This window comes from Anticarsia gemmatalis, chromosome 15, assembly GCF_050436995.1.
Source record: "Anticarsia gemmatalis isolate Benzon Research Colony breed Stoneville strain chromosome 15, ilAntGemm2 primary, whole genome shotgun sequence".
Lineage (NCBI taxonomy): Eukaryota > Metazoa > Arthropoda > Insecta > Lepidoptera > Erebidae > Anticarsia > Anticarsia gemmatalis.
Window position 1 is genome coordinate 1784409 of NC_134759.1, and position 18299 is coordinate 1802707.

General features: G+C 33.8%; 2 protein-coding genes across 2 annotated transcripts; one reads left to right on the forward strand and one right to left on the reverse strand.

The window, feature by feature from the left end:
• Positions 1 to 1429: 1429 nt before the first annotated feature.
• Positions 1430 to 6463, reverse strand: LOC142979004 (uncharacterized). The gene is made up of 3 exons (XM_076123725.1): positions 6262 to 6463; positions 5492 to 5621; positions 1430 to 1601 (listed from the first exon to the last, which is right to left on the reverse strand). Exons 1-3 carry the CDS (start codon positions 6342 to 6344, stop codon positions 1500 to 1502), a joined length of 315 nt encoding a protein of 104 aa, XP_075979840.1. The 5' UTR covers positions 6345 to 6463; the 3' UTR covers positions 1430 to 1499.
• Positions 6464 to 7029: 566 nt separating this feature from the next.
• Ras85D (GTPase ras-like protein 1) lies at positions 7030 to 18083 on the forward strand. The gene is made up of 2 exons (XM_076123254.1): positions 7030 to 7658; positions 14901 to 18083. Exons 1-2 carry the CDS (start codon positions 7263 to 7265, stop codon positions 15078 to 15080), a joined length of 576 nt encoding a protein of 191 aa, XP_075979369.1. The 5' UTR covers positions 7030 to 7262; the 3' UTR covers positions 15081 to 18083.
• Positions 18084 to 18299: the final 216 nt, after the last annotated feature.

Sequence of the window (18299 nt, forward strand, 5' to 3'; positions counted from 1 at the left end):
ATATGTGTTGCAACAGATATAACATCCAGACCCTCGGGGGAAAGAGACAAAAAAGGGGTCAAACTGTTCTAATCGTCCTCGGGTGTGTTGGTACAAGTTGTTTATGAGACTGCTTTTAATTACTAACTAATATTATCAACTACATGAATCCATTGATACAGGTATTTAGAAGTGCAGAAGTTACATATTAAATCACAACTTTGTACATGACTTGATTGCAAGGTCCTGGGCGACCGAGTGAACGCCAAGTCAGACCAGCTTGGCAAGAACTGGTTTCCCTCGAGACGACGGACCCCTTGACTGAGACGGACTACTGCAGGTTTAAGAACTTTGTTGCTGCGAAAACTTTGCTTGCGCGATTCAGGACTCTATTGTGAAGATCTGACGTCATCATCACCCCTTTATACAGCTCCAGTCGTTTTGTTATTTGTCCCCTCGTGTATTATTTTTTCAATATGTAATTGTTCAAAATGTAGGTCATCATGACAGTTAATACACACAATTTCTTATTTACTTTTATAATGTGAATAATCATAATTATGATAGATAGAAAATACTATTCAGCAACTATCATATTTAAAAAAATCTCCGTGATTTCGGACAGCAAAAAATAGTTTCTGCCATTTCTTGGTATTAAAACAATGCCCTTCTATGATTTACCCTAATTTCATATAATATATGGTATTCCCAACGAAAACATATACAACCGACTCATCATTATACAAGAATAAACAGTAGCGTGTTTTGTGAGAAAAGTATGTTATTCCGCTGAAAGTAAGTACGTTAATTAAGAGCAACTTTGTACGCGAAGGAATTTATACTTCCTTGTACTTACATAGCTTCAAACTGTTTAATGTAAAAGCTTGTAGGAGAGTAGAAAACAGTTAAGAATTTAAGAACTTTTATTACCTACTAACTTTAAGCCTTAATATCTGTAAGGGTGTCTAAATGTTAGGCACTCTTGATATGCGTGACTACTTTTAAGAAACTTAATTCGAAAATCTTTTAGCGATCCATCTAAGGATCAAAAGTTTGCCACTGCTTGAAAGGGAGACAGGCACGTGAAGACAAATTAGATAAGTCCTAGAATTTGAAATAAAAAAATGCCACCAAAATGACTTAAAATACAGCCCAAGCATGTAAAACTAATGTAATGTCTGAGTTTAAATTAAATTTATTAGTTAAAAGTTATCTGTAACCTAATCGAAATGCTGTTTAAATAGAGTTATATCAAGCACCTGCAATGGTCGTACGCTAAGCTAGCAGTTGGACAACTGATCACGACAATCTTCTGCCTCTAGGTCTGTCGTCTACATAAAAAAGAACAACAAAGGAATAAAATGTGTTTGTTTTTTGGTCCTTCTTTTACAATAAAACGGCAATACTAGTAAGATACGGAAACGCGTTGTTTAATTAAAAAGACAAAAGATAGTAGTCAATAAATGTATTAATCATTACAAAAAATCACCTCACCATAAATGTGCCTTATAAACGAGTGTTCACGGATCCGGCGGTGCGTAGGCAAGTCCTATGTTCCGTAACTCGCAATCTTCTTGCATGAAGTCCTTAAGCAGAAGTTTCTTCAACGCCGTGCGACGTACCTACGTACAAAAGTATTAAGTTAAAGGGAAAAGTAGGCTACACGTGCTACCATAAAAGTTTGTAAATTCTAAATTCATATTTTCGTGTAACGAGACAGAGTTCAAAGTGAGATTTTGTGTTACATTTTTGACGCTGCTTTTTAAAGTTAAACTTTTTTTCTGAAAATAGCGTAGGATTTTTTTGCCGTAACTGGTTAAAATATAAAGAATCTTCCCTCCTCTCTTGAGTCAGGCTGTTAGGCTCTCTATTTTTAGAATTGGACATTGAATATAGTTTAAAGTCATTTCGTGCATATTTTGATGTAGGGACAAAATTAATCATTTCAAAGGCGGATTGGATCATTGAAGAAACAGCAAAAATATACAAGGTAAATCTACAAATCAAAGCATAAATTATAAGCGTATTAAACGCTGAATATATATGATACTAAAGCAAAGGTAATGAAATCCAAAATATATGCAAAACGCAAAAATCGGTCGCTGTGTTCCGGCAGGCGGAAACACATTTTAGTAATATAACCACTGACAGAAATGTTCGCACAAAGTCACAATTAATTACACTGCTCTCATATTATGTGCGTGATTTATTCATCAAGATACCAATGTTATAATATCTTTACTAATGAAACTGGCAACTCGTGAATTAATTAACGTTTCCGAAGTATGAATGACATATACAATTACCGTAATTTGCATGGAATAGCCCGCGGAAGTTAGCGAGTAATATGCCGCAAAGTTAAGGCTATGTTCAGCTGTTACACCGTTATAATAGGACAATTAGGAACAATTCATTTCGAGGTTTCTCCTGCCTATACTGATAAACTTTTTACTTATAAGGGAATACTTACTATAAAACAATAATTCTAACCTGAGAGTGTGTCTCAGTTTCGCTAAAGTCAAGCTTTCAGAGTCTCCTCCTATTTAGTTTCACGATATGAACCCGTGGGCTTTAAGCAAAATGTCAGTCTAGTAAAAAATGCAAACATGGCACTGTTAAAAGTTACTTAGTAAATGTGGGTGGGTAAGTTTTCTTAAGGTTCTATTAAAGGTTAATCAAAAAATGTTCAAAACCACTCAAGTATTCAACTTTAATATCGGTGAAAAAGAACAATTGAGGAAAACTTTAGAGAGTTAATTGGCCAAACTTTCTTTCCACTTCCATGCTCTTCAATGCATTTACATAATTACCCCGACTCATTATCCGAAGTCATCTGCGAACTCATTAACATTTTCAAAGAGGACTGGTCAAAAGGATAATTTACTTTATGTACTTTTTTTGTTTTATGATGTTTCTTTTCCCGTGGTATCCTCACCGTGAGAATAAATCGACTATTCAAACAAACTCGAAATGAAACATAACCATTTGTAGGTACTGATTTGTTTCTGCAATGGGTACATTATGTTTCATTTGGAAGCCACAGCTATGGTGTACATTAGATACATTACAGTGCACTATGTAAAACAGCGGTATTCAGCTGCATTCGGTGAGACTGGAAGCTGACTCCAACATAGTTTGGAAAAAGGCTAACCTCATATATAGATTAAGTACAGTGATTAACACGTTACCTCAAAGCAGCAATGTACTGAATTTGACGCACACTAATTGTCAACTGAGATACGTGATACGCATACATAATGAAGAAACTTCGCCCTTCTACGATAGTCATTACTTTCCGCAACATCAGCACAGGCCTCTCAAGTATCGAGTACACTGACCCAAAAACCTACACATGTCTCTGACTTCCAATCAGGATTTACGATTACTACTCTACAGCGTCGAGTCCCAATAGACTGACATTTGAATACCGATATATCCCGGGTCCTCTTATTCGAGCGTTTCGACTGGAAAATTGAGGCTTTCGTGGCGTGACTTCACGAAATGGAATGCGAGAAGTGGAAATGCGAAGTATTTACTAGGTAAAATCTCGATTGCACCAACGCTCTGCAAGTGGATTATATTTCACTATATCAACAAATAGTCTTAAATTAAGATTTCACAACTGTTTAACCTACCTGAACTAAATTCCACCAAGAGCAAGAAATCTAAAGCGGTAAAAGCCATGAGAGGAATGTAAACTTGGCAGTCTTTTGTAAAGCTTTTGTCCTGCAAAAAGGTCAGATGCGTAAACCTAATCAATTCGTGTACCTAATTAAACTGGCGGTAGGTCAAAATGTATGGATATGAATGAAGCAAGAGAATTCTGTAGGGATTGTGGCAAGTGACGTTCTCTACCTACCCTTATAGGAAAAAAGCGTAATTATGTATGTGTGACATGTTATTGCACGTCTGTTAACTGGATGTCGACTTTCTTACTAAACAAGGCTCCTTTCTTCAACATATACTAAGAAAGGATTAAGTTATGGGATATGCGACTTAACTATATTTATCATTAAACTATCCTGCCTACAGTTATTGACCTATATCTATTATTATCCCAGATTGACACTGAGATACGACCGCAAACGTTATCTGCGACATCTAAGACGTCCAATACAGATATTGTATACGTATATTAATCAATATGGCACTACAGTTATGATTAACTGGCCGGTAGGTATATAAACGTGTAGGATCAATGTTAATCAACACATGATATCTATCTATGTATACAAAAATGAATTGCTGTTCGTTAGTCTCGCTAAAACTCGTAAACGGCAGGACCGATTTGGCTAATTTTGGTGTTAAATTATTTGTGGAAGTCCAGAAAAGGTGTAAAAGGTGAATTTTTTTTTAAATGCGTGGTATTAAATAAAAACAAGAAAGCGTGAGCGGAGCTACGCGGGTCAGCCATTACTTATATACATAAAAACGCGCCTTTTTCGCATATGGAAAGGCAAAAAGCAAAAGTATTGCTTGTTTTGATATTAAAATATAGTCAACTAGTCAAATTACTCCACCTGCCTAGTGACCGAAACAGTACTCTCGAAAAAATAATCTCATGTATCGCATGCTTTTTCTTAGACAACTCCCGCATTAAGAATTGCTCTGGTCTCGCGGGGACTTTTACAAGTATACAAACAAAGAACTTGAAGTACAACCAGACCCGAAACAACTTTTTGTGAATCCAATTGTGAAACCCACGACCTCTCGACGCACTGGTAGTGACCACCTTATCTACTGTGTAATAGAGGCCGTCAAAATTTACTTGTGTATTTTTATTTTGTTTTCCTAATGGCTACAAAAGATAAATTTTTCAATGAAGTCTACAAGACTTTACATAACTTGTAATAAAAGTTCTGATCTCGGTCTATGAAGTTCCTCTTCATTCGTTGTTGAACAATTAATAGGTAAAGCAGCTTCACCGTCAGCTCTTATAAAAATTAATTGAGTTATTTACGGTTTTAAAAGCAAACAGCGCGATGTTTTGTTTTACAATTAAATTATAACAACATATTGTCACGTGATGTGTGGCATATTCGAGGAAAATGCTCTCTCATTTTACTTCGCACAGATGTGAAAGCTTTTAAAGCCGCTGTTAATTATTTTCTGATACAATATTTCAGAATGAAAATGGATAACGTATGATTTATATATTAATTGATTTTGACAAGATTGATGGTCATGATAACTATTGATAACACTTTGTTTCTTTTTAAAAGATCTCTCATGCAACGCCGCCTCATTTTTAGGGTACCCAAAGGGCAAAACGGGGCCCTATTACTAAGCCTTAGCCGAAGTCTGTCTGTCTGTTTGTTTCCGAATGATGTATTTCCGTTGCCGCTTTAACAACAAATACCTACAAACATTAAAAAAAAACTATACAAAGCGGGGTCCCCCACAATAAACGTGTTTTTTTCGTATTTTTTTGGTACGGATCTTTCGTGCGTTTTAATGGCCATTCTCGCTATCAGAATTAATATGGTAAAAAATAAAAATGTAAGGAACTAACAGCAAGAGTCTGTCCCTTAGCCTGCCGCAACTCCTCACGGATGAACATCATCTCGGGCCGGAGATCTCGATGTGAGAGCGGATCCATGTGGATCTGCAGCCTCGGGTCGATGCCTGACAGCTGTTGATCACTGGAAATTACGCAAGTATTATTAACCCGTAAATATTGAGGTCCTATCTTGCCGGCGTTCTAATATACATTCCAATAAGTCGTTGAACAACTTAAGATGTTCAAAACTTCTTTACTCTATCGTTTTTGAAAGTTTAACGGAAGCATGTGTAAAAGCAAGTTGTCAGTCGTTTTAATTAATTACGAGTCTTGTGATAGTAAAAATATATTGCTAATAATTATATTTATTACATAGTAGCGCCATCTACATGTTGCTCATGAAACTAACAACTAAAGTGTACTCATAGATGGCGTGTAGGGCTTGTTACAGTTTAATAATATTTTTGATTAACATTTAATCCAATATACGAATTTATTTTACATAAAAGCAGAATTTTACTTTAATTAATACTGAAACAAAACTGAAACGCGCTACACACAGCTTAACAACAACTGTAGATAAAAAGCTTCTCGTAAGATGTCGTTAGTAAGTTGGTTTCAATATTATTTGTTAGTAATTGATTCAGGAAATTCAGCAAAGTATTTCTTTTTCTTTTATGACCGGAGCTAAGTATTATTAAGTAAGTTTAAGTAAGTAAGTCTACCTTTTAGATGATGCATGTTAATCTCTACAAAAATGAGTATAAACAGGACAAAATTACAATCTAGCTCCCACGTCTGCTTCAAGATGACCCGCATCTTCTATTTTTTCTACTGTGGCCTCTTCTTCTTCTTCGTTAGACATTATTTGTCAGTAATTATGATTATTAAAACCAAATGCAAATTAAAGTTATTTCGCAAAAACAATGTACTAATCAAATGTTTTATTCAGTACTCTGTGGTTTTATTTTGGTAATAGGTATGTCAATGTCATGTCAATTGTTTAAATTAAAAACTTAAAAACGTATTTTCTTATCCTCTCTGCAGCCAGATTTATTATAAGTATCACTGGAAATTAAACCAAAGAGGTGGGATTGAATAAAGTTAGTAGTAGATAGTTATGTCTTCATTTAAAATCAGGTGGCATGCAGGACAGCATTTTAAATAAAAATAAGAATTTCCATACATATATTGTTATAAAACAAACAATAAAACTAATATTCAGCAGTTAAGTAACATCTCTCTGTTTATGGCTCAAACAGCGTGAAGTTATAAAATGCGAAAACAACACCATCTATGGTAATTTACAAACATTAATAAGAGTTGACAAATTCTATGACAAACATATTGGGTACGTTCCGAATATCTGATTAACAAATTTTATGTTTATCTTTTTTACCTATTTATTAATATATTGCTAAATATATAGAGTGCAAATCTAATCTTAAGAGATTGTAGTCTAAACTAAGGTAATTACTGTTAAATAATAGCAATATAATAAAAAATATTTTCAATATTATATTTACGATGACTCATCAGCACAAATTTTCTGAACGGTCCACACACTCCGGTAAAAGGGTGAGTGAACCGCCTCATTGTTATTTATTGCATTTGCCTCTAATAATACATTAATTAGCCGTTTTACGGGCACAGTGAGTGCAATAACATAGGTCGCGACAGCCATGCCGATGTGAGTAATTCAAAAGGTGTGGCACGACTAGGGGCGTTGTTTCTCAACCAGTGAAATTAGTGGTGTGAAAAAATATTCTGCCTAAGGTTCAAGATGACCGAGTACAAATTAGTGGTGGTAGGCGCCGGAGGCGTCGGTAAATCCGCATTGACTATACAACTGATACAGAATCATTTCGTGGACGAATACGATCCTACGATAGAGGATTCGTATCGCAAACAAGTGGTGATCGACGGTGAGACGTGCCTGTTAGACATCCTGGACACGGCGGGCCAGGAGGAGTACTCCGCGATGAGAGACCAGTACATGCGGACGGGCGAGGGCTTCCTGCTGGTGTTCGCAGTGAACAGTGCTAAAAGTTTCGAAGACATTGGCTCGTATAGGGAACAAATAAAGCGAGTGAAGGACGCCGAGGAAGTCCCCATGGTGCTGGTAGGGAACAAGTGCGACCTGCAGGCGTGGGCCGTGGACATGGCGCAAGCGCGCGAGGTGAGCATTGTTTACATAATAAACCACTGAGAGCACTCACAGCACTCAGTCCACTCATGCCACACATTCACACATCTCATGTTTATTTTATACATTCTGATATTTGTTTGAACACCACTAACAACTACTTAATAGTGGATTAAGCTCCTTCAAGTATTTGAGTTTTAATTGGGTAATTAAGTCCAATTAACAAAGATTCATGTGAAACTGCTAGTAATTGTCTTATATAAGGACTGAATTTATAATTTATGTACATCCCAACTCTAGTATTTAAAACTAAACTATAGGTAGTAGGTAATGATTTCAAAATCCTTTGTTTGTTATCACCTTATCAAGTAATTTGGAATTAAATAATGTCAATGACATAGGGAAGTCCATATGAACCTCTGAGTCTTCATGATTACTTTCATTTCACTATATTTATCTAAGCATCAGTAAATAAAATACTGTAAAAAAGAATGAACAATGTGGTAAAATTAAGTCACTATCACCTATTTACTACAACTATGTCCAACCTCATCCAGTGTTACACGAGATTAACATGTAATATTCCCCATTCATATATTTTTACTCTAGTTATTGTGTTTACTCCCTCTATTTCCTTATTTACGCACATCACCAATGAGTGTCGCACCTAATTATGTTTGTATTATATTTCCTTGTAAAATTTTCCTTAAGTAGCAATACTTATTAATAATACATTATTATTGTGTTGCTATGAAAAACTGAAAATGCATGCTTGAGAGTTCTTTAGAACAGTTCTTGTATGCAAAGTCCCCAACCGTCACTTGGCCAGCATGATGGATTAAGGCCTAAATCCTCCCTCATTACGAGAAGAGACCCCTGTCTAGCAGTGGGACATTAATGGGTTAAATTTATTTATGATAAACTGGAGGCATTTTAGAAATAGTTTTAAAATCAGGAAGTGGACGAATTGGCAAGCATGTTGCGTCTGTTCTACCTTGAGTTTCTAAAATGTAATATTAATGTACTGTTATTGAAATAGTCTTGCTATGTTATCTAATCTTTGGAACTTCTAAATTCTTATTGTAATATAGAAATTGTTTATAAGATAATTGAGATAAATATACTTAATTAGGTAGTTCACCATCAAATAAAACTCAGACATAGTGTTGAATCAAATGCAGAAAATAAAAACACAGTTTGGTTCTTCGAGGATATCAAAATACTTATTGATGATTTTTTCCCCTAGAACATATAACATATAACTTTTAATTTGGTTTTCCCCTATCACATTATTATATAATATTATGTATGGAAATAACACATCACAGTTATTAATATTCAATTTCTTGTAATTTTTATTTCCATTACCTAAATTAGTTTAGCCATTATGTAAATAACTTAAAGCATTAATGTGTATGAAACAAGTCATTAATGATACTGGATTAGGGATATAGGCAGACCTTTACTACATTTCTCTTTATCTCTACATTGATCTTGAGAAAGAAAGAAGCTGGATGATGTTCCAAGTCTGATTCCTCGCACCAATGGTTCAGCTCGTGAGGCATTTATTGAAATGAACCTACCTATCACTTTGCTGGTAGTTTTGATTACAACAATGCATATAATCTGTACCTGCATTTGAAGTTCTTCCTAAGCTGATCTCTATCTTGCCATCTGCTGCCATCCAGTTGATAAGATTGATTCCTTAATGATGTCAGGTCCTTTTATGTAAGTGTCCTTGGTTTCCAAGGTTCCATATTTAATCAAAAATATATACATAATATCACACTTATGATACCCTAAGGTGTAGGCAGAGGAATTGCCATTAAAATCAAAAACAACAGTATGAAACAATTTACCCTAGGACTAATTCTTTGCAGACTGTTTGTCCTTGAAATGTTTAATAATGAATTATCATTCATTGTCCTTTATAATCTGTAGACAAAGACTTCATACATCTCTATCTGCTAATTCTGAATATTTAAGCTTATCTGTCATACACAAATGTTTGGTTGTTAGAAGGGGAAATCCCTTCGATCAATATTGGTACTTATTTCTCTGAACTGTAAAAAATAATGATTAGGAGCTTGAGAGAGAGATAGATCTATTAACTTTATAAAACATCTGCTTACCTTGCAATTTTGTATAGGTAGTATGTTTGTTTGTCTGTCTGTATTTCTATGTGTCTTTTTTATTCTTATATGCCAATACCGATCTAATTTGGAAAATTTAACCCTGGGCCAGGGCAATATAAAGGCTATAGCCATGTATGTGTTGACAAAATCAATAATAATCATTTTTTGTTGTTAATTATCCTTAAATTAATCAATTTATTAAGTTTACTAAGCATCATTGATGATGTTGACTGTTCACTGTTCACTGTCTGACTAATGTCGGCCATAGCAACCTATTCATCTCCTAATCATAGTGATCCTACTCTATAACACATTTTACTGAAATAGACACACAAGATAAGCAGTCTACCTAATTTAGGAGCTGTCCTAGGAGCAGCTAGGTTCAGCAGAACCTAGGTTGAGTAATCTTCTCACAACAATGGTACAAACTCAGTTGAGTACCAGGCAAAACATCCAGTGTCTACCTCCAGATACCAACTTGACTTAGGAAGTCTAGGTGCAAAAATAACATACAAATTCATAGTAATATTAATTATATACAAGATGATGTACATTAACCAACGGTCCCCTAACAACAGTAAACAGAGTAGTCACTTGAAACAAGATTAGATAAACCGTTATCTGAAATATTTAATGGCAAATGAATCTGATATGTCTAAGAATGATAAGGTCCTTTAATTTGATTATATACAAATCAATCAAGTGGAAAATCATAATTTTATACAATCTTAATACATAAATATACACATACATAAAATAACACCTTGTTCTCATAGGTAGACGCCACTTGGTATCATTCTTACCAACTTCCTTTGCTTCATTCACAACCATACATCTTGTTATACAGGACTGCATCATGTCATTGTGGTACATATGCAATAAAACCTTTTGCTGGATTCCAACAAGTCTATATTACTACCAATATTCTCTGAAATCTGTTTCTTCAATAAAAATAAATCGCATTTTAGGTCTCAGCATTTGCCATGACAAGAACATAATGATTGTATGATTGTATTTGTTTAAAATTCAATATAATTAGGTTCATTAATAAATAAAACAATTTATTAATGAAGTGTCAGATTAACCACAGAAGGTTTTCATCAAAATAACATGCACTAATTATAATCATTTCAATTGATTGATATCTTTATCATTACGTTGATATTTTCATTAATAAAATATCTATCAATCAATTTAAATCAAAATGGTTCATGTAATATATAACCATATTCAGTTCCGCACATGTCTGCGGCATCATTTAAGGAAAAACCTTTGCAACATTATAAAAAAAGATGATCTAATATTAATACATAAGTACTTAAGTGCAATATAAACCAATGTTGTAACAGTTTAAACAGTCTAGCACTATGTTGTAATCCTATTTAATCCTTACGTAAAACGGGCTGATTACTGTTTCATATTAACCTCAATTTAAGGCCAATTTTACATTTTTGTTGGCACTTGATTAATGTAATAGAAGCAGTCATCTATAATATCATAAAGTCATGCTTGGTTTGTTGTAAAGGTTTTATACTTACCACTTGCTTTTTGAGGTCAAATTGTTAATCAAACTGTTACAATTGGTCGGCTTTCGTGGCGCAGTGGTTAAGATGGTCACCACGCCACTATCATTGCGTCGAGAGGTCGTGGGCTCGATTCCCACATGAATCAAATACTTGTATAATCCACGAATTGTGGTTTTGGCGATAAAAAAGAGACACAGGAACAATTCTTAGTTGTGGAAGTTGTTGTGTTTTTATATGTTTAATTATATTGTTAATGAATGAATATTATTTTATATATAGATTTGTTTGTGCAGCTGATTCATTCATCAGTGTACGTTTATCTAGTATTATTATTATACATAATTAATGATGAATCTGATGGATGAATATCTGGATGATTTATATTTATACTTGAAAATTTATTATCAATAGAAAAATACTTATGTTTTATGTTACGTTAAACATTAAATTATTATTGCTAAGTGTTTGTATGTGCAATTACTGTTTGTGTTACATTACTGGCTTAATTTTTTTGTTAACACACATTTTGTAAGGTAGTAACCAGTAACTAATAGTGTAAGATATTTTTTCTTGTATTATTACGCTTGTAGTCGTATAAGTTAGAAAACTCGTATACTTGACACCTAATTGAGCAGATAAGTCATTGTACTTGTAGGCGTATTAGTTAGAAAACTGTAAAAAGTATACGACGTGACACCTAAGTGAGCGGATACGCACGTGCACGTATACGTAACCGGTACGTCACCGTTCAAATAGCGTTAGGCGAATAATGTCTATGAGTATGTACGATCTTATAAAATTGTTACTGCATTTTAATGATAAATGAATACTTCAAATATTCTTAAAATTTTACCATTACTTTAAGATACACTTTAATACCATTCTCGTACAATTTTTCATCATAAACATCAGAGTTGTACAATGTAAATAAATAGAAGCATTGTTACTTGTCTACGTCTGTGGGGAAGCCCACACATAGATTTGCTTATTTATTTAAGGCACTAGTAAACAATCGGTTTAGGATACGTGCTTTATTTGTTAGTTCAGGCTGTCCTGTAACAAATGTGTATTAATACCAAATTACCAATAATAAATTACATATTAATATATTGGGTTCTTCTGCTCCTGTTAGCTAGGTAAGCTTATTCCGCTTACCCTAAAGTGGGTACATACGTACTCGGAAACGTGTGTCCTCAGTATTTTTTTTAACTTTACTTTTTCGGAGATTTCTTTTTAAAGTTGTTCGTTTTAGTAATTGTTTGCTTACGTTACGCATTGTACCTCACTGTATTTTCCGAATTGGTTACCATTATCAAAAAGGCGAGAATCTGGAGTCCCCATTCGTATATACATCTTTCATACAAATACATTATTGCTAGCCTTTTCAACTTACCCTGTATGCGTCTATTAAAAGGATACGTGTGAGCTTCACTATCTTTGTAAAGATAGTCTTCGTGTCTTTTGTGGTGTCTCTTACTTAAATAAGTAGAGTATTCGTTACAGTATTGCATTCGGCACTTAGATAAGTACATACTTGCGTAATACGGCTGAAATTCGCACAGAGATCGTTACAGAATGGCAAACTATTTACAATAATGTTTGTTTATATCGGCTACTACGTTCAGCCTCGCACCCAAGGTTACGCGCAGGGTGAGTAGGAAACGTAAACGTTGTGCCCGTGCCAAGAAAACGTCGAGCCACGTTATCACTCAACTGACAATGGGATAGAAATGTTGTGTGTTGTTTTATTTTGTTATAGATGTCGCTAAACAACATAAATATTTAGGTGTTTTAGAAAGCAATATTGACCAGAAGACTCTCGGTTTACTGCTCTATGGGTATCGCCAAATAACTTGAACAAAAGTAGATAAATGTTTTATAAAGCAAGTGTGGATCAGAAGGCTCTCCGTTGAGTGTTCGACCAATCGGGCGATAGAAACGCAATAGCCCTGCAATTACTTCCAAGTGGACCTAAAAATCGTTCATTCTCATTCGGCTTAAACACAAGTAGGTGTTTTATAAGGCAAATGTGGATCAGAGGAATCTCAGTTGACTATTCTACCAATCGGGCGATCGAAGCGCAATAGCCCTTGCTGTTGCGCCCTGCAATTACTTCCGAGCGGACTTACAAATCGTTCAGTATCATTCAGGTTGTTTCGACACCTAGATTTGTACATAACAACTGCTGTCGCATAATCAGGACTTTGGCATGCAAGCTTGTAGTAAAAGTTTACTGGTCCAGAGATGCTTGAGTTAAGCTTCAAGCCACTACCTCCGTGGCGCAGTGGTTAAGGTCACCACGCCGCTACCATTGCGTCGGGAGGTCGTGGGTTCGATTCCCACACGGAACAATTATTTGTGCGATCCACAAATAATTGTTTCGGGTCTGGTTGTGCTTTGTGTCCGTTGTTTGTATGTTTGTAAAAGTCCCCGCGACACAAGAGCAATTCTTAGTGCGGGAGTTATATTAAAAATATATATATATATATATATATAATTTTGTTAAGTTATGCAACGAGGAACTTAATTTCAGTATAATATTATGTCATAATATGAAAATATTGACCAGTATCATAATCAATTATTTACCTCAAAAACTAACTTTGAAGAATTGTTTTTCCTGGATTCAGTAAATAATTTTGAGATCAGTACTATTAATATACCTTATAAAGTCACAAGTGCCACATGATACATACAAAATAATTATTTATTACAAAACGGATAGCTTCTGTATTAGTCACAGCAGTGCTTGATGAGTTTCAATTGCACTGAATTAAGACAAGAGGCTGTTTAATCATCTGCAGTTGGCAGATTTTGTTATAGTCAATTATTAGTTTCTGTTTTAAAATAAAAAGTTGGGCTTCTTGTACGAAATAGTAGCAAGTAATTGAATAGGTTCTATTTTCACGGACTAAAAAGTGCGTCACGGATAGTCTGGCGTCTGCGCTGCACCATTCGTCACTGGTTTTATAGCCAGTGTCACTTTTTGTCTGTGCTTTGATTGATCAAATAATAATATAATTAATCTATGGCAGTACTAACTCCCCGTTTCTGAGGTACATTTAGACAACATGATAGTTTGAATAGATATATACCGCTAAATGTGCCTCGGAAACCGGGCATAAGACCTCAAAAGAAATGGTGAATTTAAAAATGCTTGAAATGTTTTTCATTAGATTTAACCATTTTTTTACGAATGAACACTCAATCGAAACAACTTGTAAAGGGCTTTGATAATATCAATATCTGTTTTACCACGATGATTCAGATATTACTCATAATTTTTATGTAGATGAGTGTGACCTACTGAACTACAATGAGATGAACTCTACTCGTGTCTCACACAAAGCTTTCTATATTATAGAAATATTTAAGTCTGCTTTTAAGTATTTCCCCTTTTTATCATATGGAAGTATGGAAATCTGATAATGTAGATGCCAACCATTCATAAGTTGAGTGCAACTAGCTATACCTACGCACTGCGATGGTCATTCTTTCCTATATATTTTTTCATTTTTTACTTATTTAAATCAACCTCCCGTTCTGGCATATTATGTAAACTGTGGTTTCTATAATGTAACTGTAAACTCATACAAAACTATGTACTATTTCAGGTGGCCAGGAGTTACGGCGTTCCCTTCGTCGAGACGTCAGCCAAGACCCGCATGGGTGTCGACGACGCCTTCTACACGCTAGTCCGCGAAATTCGCAAAGACAAAGCGAGTAAGGTGAAAAAGAACAGGAGAGGAAGGAACGGGGGCTCCGGACGCAAGTTCAAATGCACATTTCTGTAATTCAGTATATAATTTAGTGATAATATTTGTGGATATTATCTAACAGAGATGCAAGTCAATGTTATTGCCAACAAAACGTTTTCTACTATTGCTACTACTATTTTTTACTATAGCAACATTTTTAGTGTTTTGAACAGGCCTTTACGCCTGGAACTTTTTCAATTACGGAACTTATAATACATAATCACTATGTTTTGTTAACAATAACATTGATTAGTCAGTAGGTTAGCTCGTAGAGGACGCTTCTGCTTGTGGAATTTGAACTGTATCAGAATGTGCTACAGTTTATTTTTCATGGGTAGGTGTAAAGAAGTGTTATGAGAAAGTAAATTCTTATTATGTAAAGAATATTTAAAATATGTGCAATTAAATGTATTCTTGACTTGGAATAAGGCAGAAACAGATATTGAGGACAAGTTCAAACTGATATATTGACGAAGGACTTCACAACTCGGCCGTGACTAAGAAATATAATAATATTAATATGAGTAGTTCGAAATATTTCTGAAGAATATTATAAAATTATAACATTTAAATCAAATCTAATGTAGCTTGATAATTAAATCTCGTTATCATAATATTTAACCTAAATCTCTTACATACAAATCAATATCTTAAGGTCGACTATTACATATTTCCTACGATCTATATCAAACATTTAATAAATAATCCTTGTACATTATATAATTAGCTGATCTCTGTGAGGAATATCCATAAATATAACTTGTGTAATGTAGTATGAGGCAGTTATGAATTCTAAGGCATTCTTCTATGGCTGAGTAAAGGTAAACTTTTGTACAGTGAAATATTTCAATACAACATGTGCTTATTTTGTATGGGATTTCAGGCTTTGTATGTATGGACATTGTGTTGATTTTTGAGGGTAATTGAAGCTACAGTTTATTGTATCAATTTTAGAATTATATCTCTCTCATTAATTAAAGATATTTGCGCTAAATTAGTTTGGGGTGATATCAATGCTGCCCCAATATCTAATATGTCAACCTAAACCTCAGTCCGAAGACTGACAATGGATAGACAAGATTCTAATTATTTATTTTAAGTATTAAACCCAAATTAGATGATTAAGAATAATTTTCAAGATGAAAGAATGTGCTGTATCAATAAGGTTTTTGAAGGCTTGTTTCAAACATCCAGAGTGACTAGTTGGGTGGACGAATACCTTGATTTAGTTATATTTTAATTTATCCATAGGTAGCAATATCTAGTTGGGTCCTTGTTAAATATAATACTGAAAAGGAGCTGGCATCAAGTTCTCAAGGCGCTATTTAGAACATAGTACACTTGCAGCAGAGGAAGACCAGTTTATGTACTATATTTTAATTATACCAGCTATTCTGATTCGAGGTATTTCGTTCCAAGTTTTCTTATATATAAACTAGACTTGGCCTTCTTTAGGACTGATCACAATCTTCACATTTAAGCAAGTAATCAATATAGGATATATATACTCGGTTTTTGAGGCGAATGGGTAAATTAATGATTTTCGAAAATGTATGTAATGGTTGTGCATTATTCAAGTACAATTTAGTTTGGTTGTTATACCTGTAGTACAAATAGTGCACAATTATTTTAAAAATAACCACCTCATATTATCGTCTCTTACAAGAAATAGTTTAAACAAAATATATTCTATTATTGGATAGTGCAACATCTTTATAACTCTTTTTAAAGTTACTTTTCACTTGAAAATAAGTGCTATACAACTCCTGTTGACCTGTTTTACTAAACTTGTCTTTAGTAAGGGCTGTAAACGCAGTCGATATCATATACAATCGTTATTGTAGCATAATATTAGGAGCATTGTTAAATGTTTTCTACTTAGCTAGAAGCAAATTTGGGCTGAAATGCAGTATGTAATCTTCGGCCCACGTATAAGAATGTTTAGGGCCACATAAGTGTAAAATATTCTTTGTCATAATTCTATCCCTAAGAACATAAACATACCATCTTTGAAATCTTTAGTTGTTGCCGCTATAGGCATGAGACAACATTATTATGCTTATGTGCCTAATAAACCCTCTATGAACTACTTAACTATTGTAGTTACGTAAGATAGACCGTTTATATTAAAGTTTCAAATCCATAAGATGTTTAAAAAATATTTCTATATGTATAATTATTTTACTCAGCATGTACAATGAATTAATCAAACGAATTTTTTAATCAATTATCAATCAATCATGAATTTTAATATTTTGACAGTGTTTTTTTAGTGTTTTAAGTTAATGTTATAATGATTAGTTGTTAGTTTAATTGTAGTGTAAAAATACAACAGATACTTTACATTATATTCTTTTACCATTTTAGTGTAATTTTTAATGTCCAATACAGACGAAAGTATTACAATGACATCTATATAAATAGAATAGCTATTAGTGAATTAATAACAAGTTTCGCCTATTATACATATTATTTTCATGAATACTGTAGTTTTATAACACTTATATAATTGACCTTTACAATATATTATACATAATTCTTATTTATAGGTGCCAAACTAAGTAACTGATGTATTTTTACAAACATTGTATAATTTAACTTACGAACGAAAAATCCAAGCTGCCATGAAGTCGTCACATCAGCCAGAAACATTTTTGCCATGAATATGTATATCCCCATTGTGTAGCCATAATTTTGTATTTAATGAAAATATTTTTTTAGAGCTTTGCAATAAATATTTACGGTCGAAAATGTATGTAATGCTGTATAATAATGATCCTTGCTTGTAAATGTTGTTCAAATATTTTATTATTTCCCTTCTGTAATTTTAATTTTTATATCCTAATAAAACTGAATATTTGTAATAGCGTTTATAGGCGAGGGCTATAGTATGTAATATTTTTTATTATATTTAAAATAAAATTTCAAAGCTAGTGCACAATTTTGTTGGAAATAGTTGTATTTTATAACTAATTAATTCTGTAACAATATAGCACAAGACCGTGTGCTAATTGAAATAAATAAAATTGACGAGGCAAAGTGTTTTATTTCATTATTATTATATCAAATCCATTCATCAACTTACAGCACAGACAATGAACCAATATGAGCCGAACGCCTTCTTCTTTCCTTGTGGTTAGTGGTAAACTTAGTGTCAAATGGTTCAAGCTACCCGAAGGCCTAAGACTTAACTTATGTTATCTTGATAGACGACAAGCGGGATCGACTTTTAACGTATCTTACGAAGCACGGAGA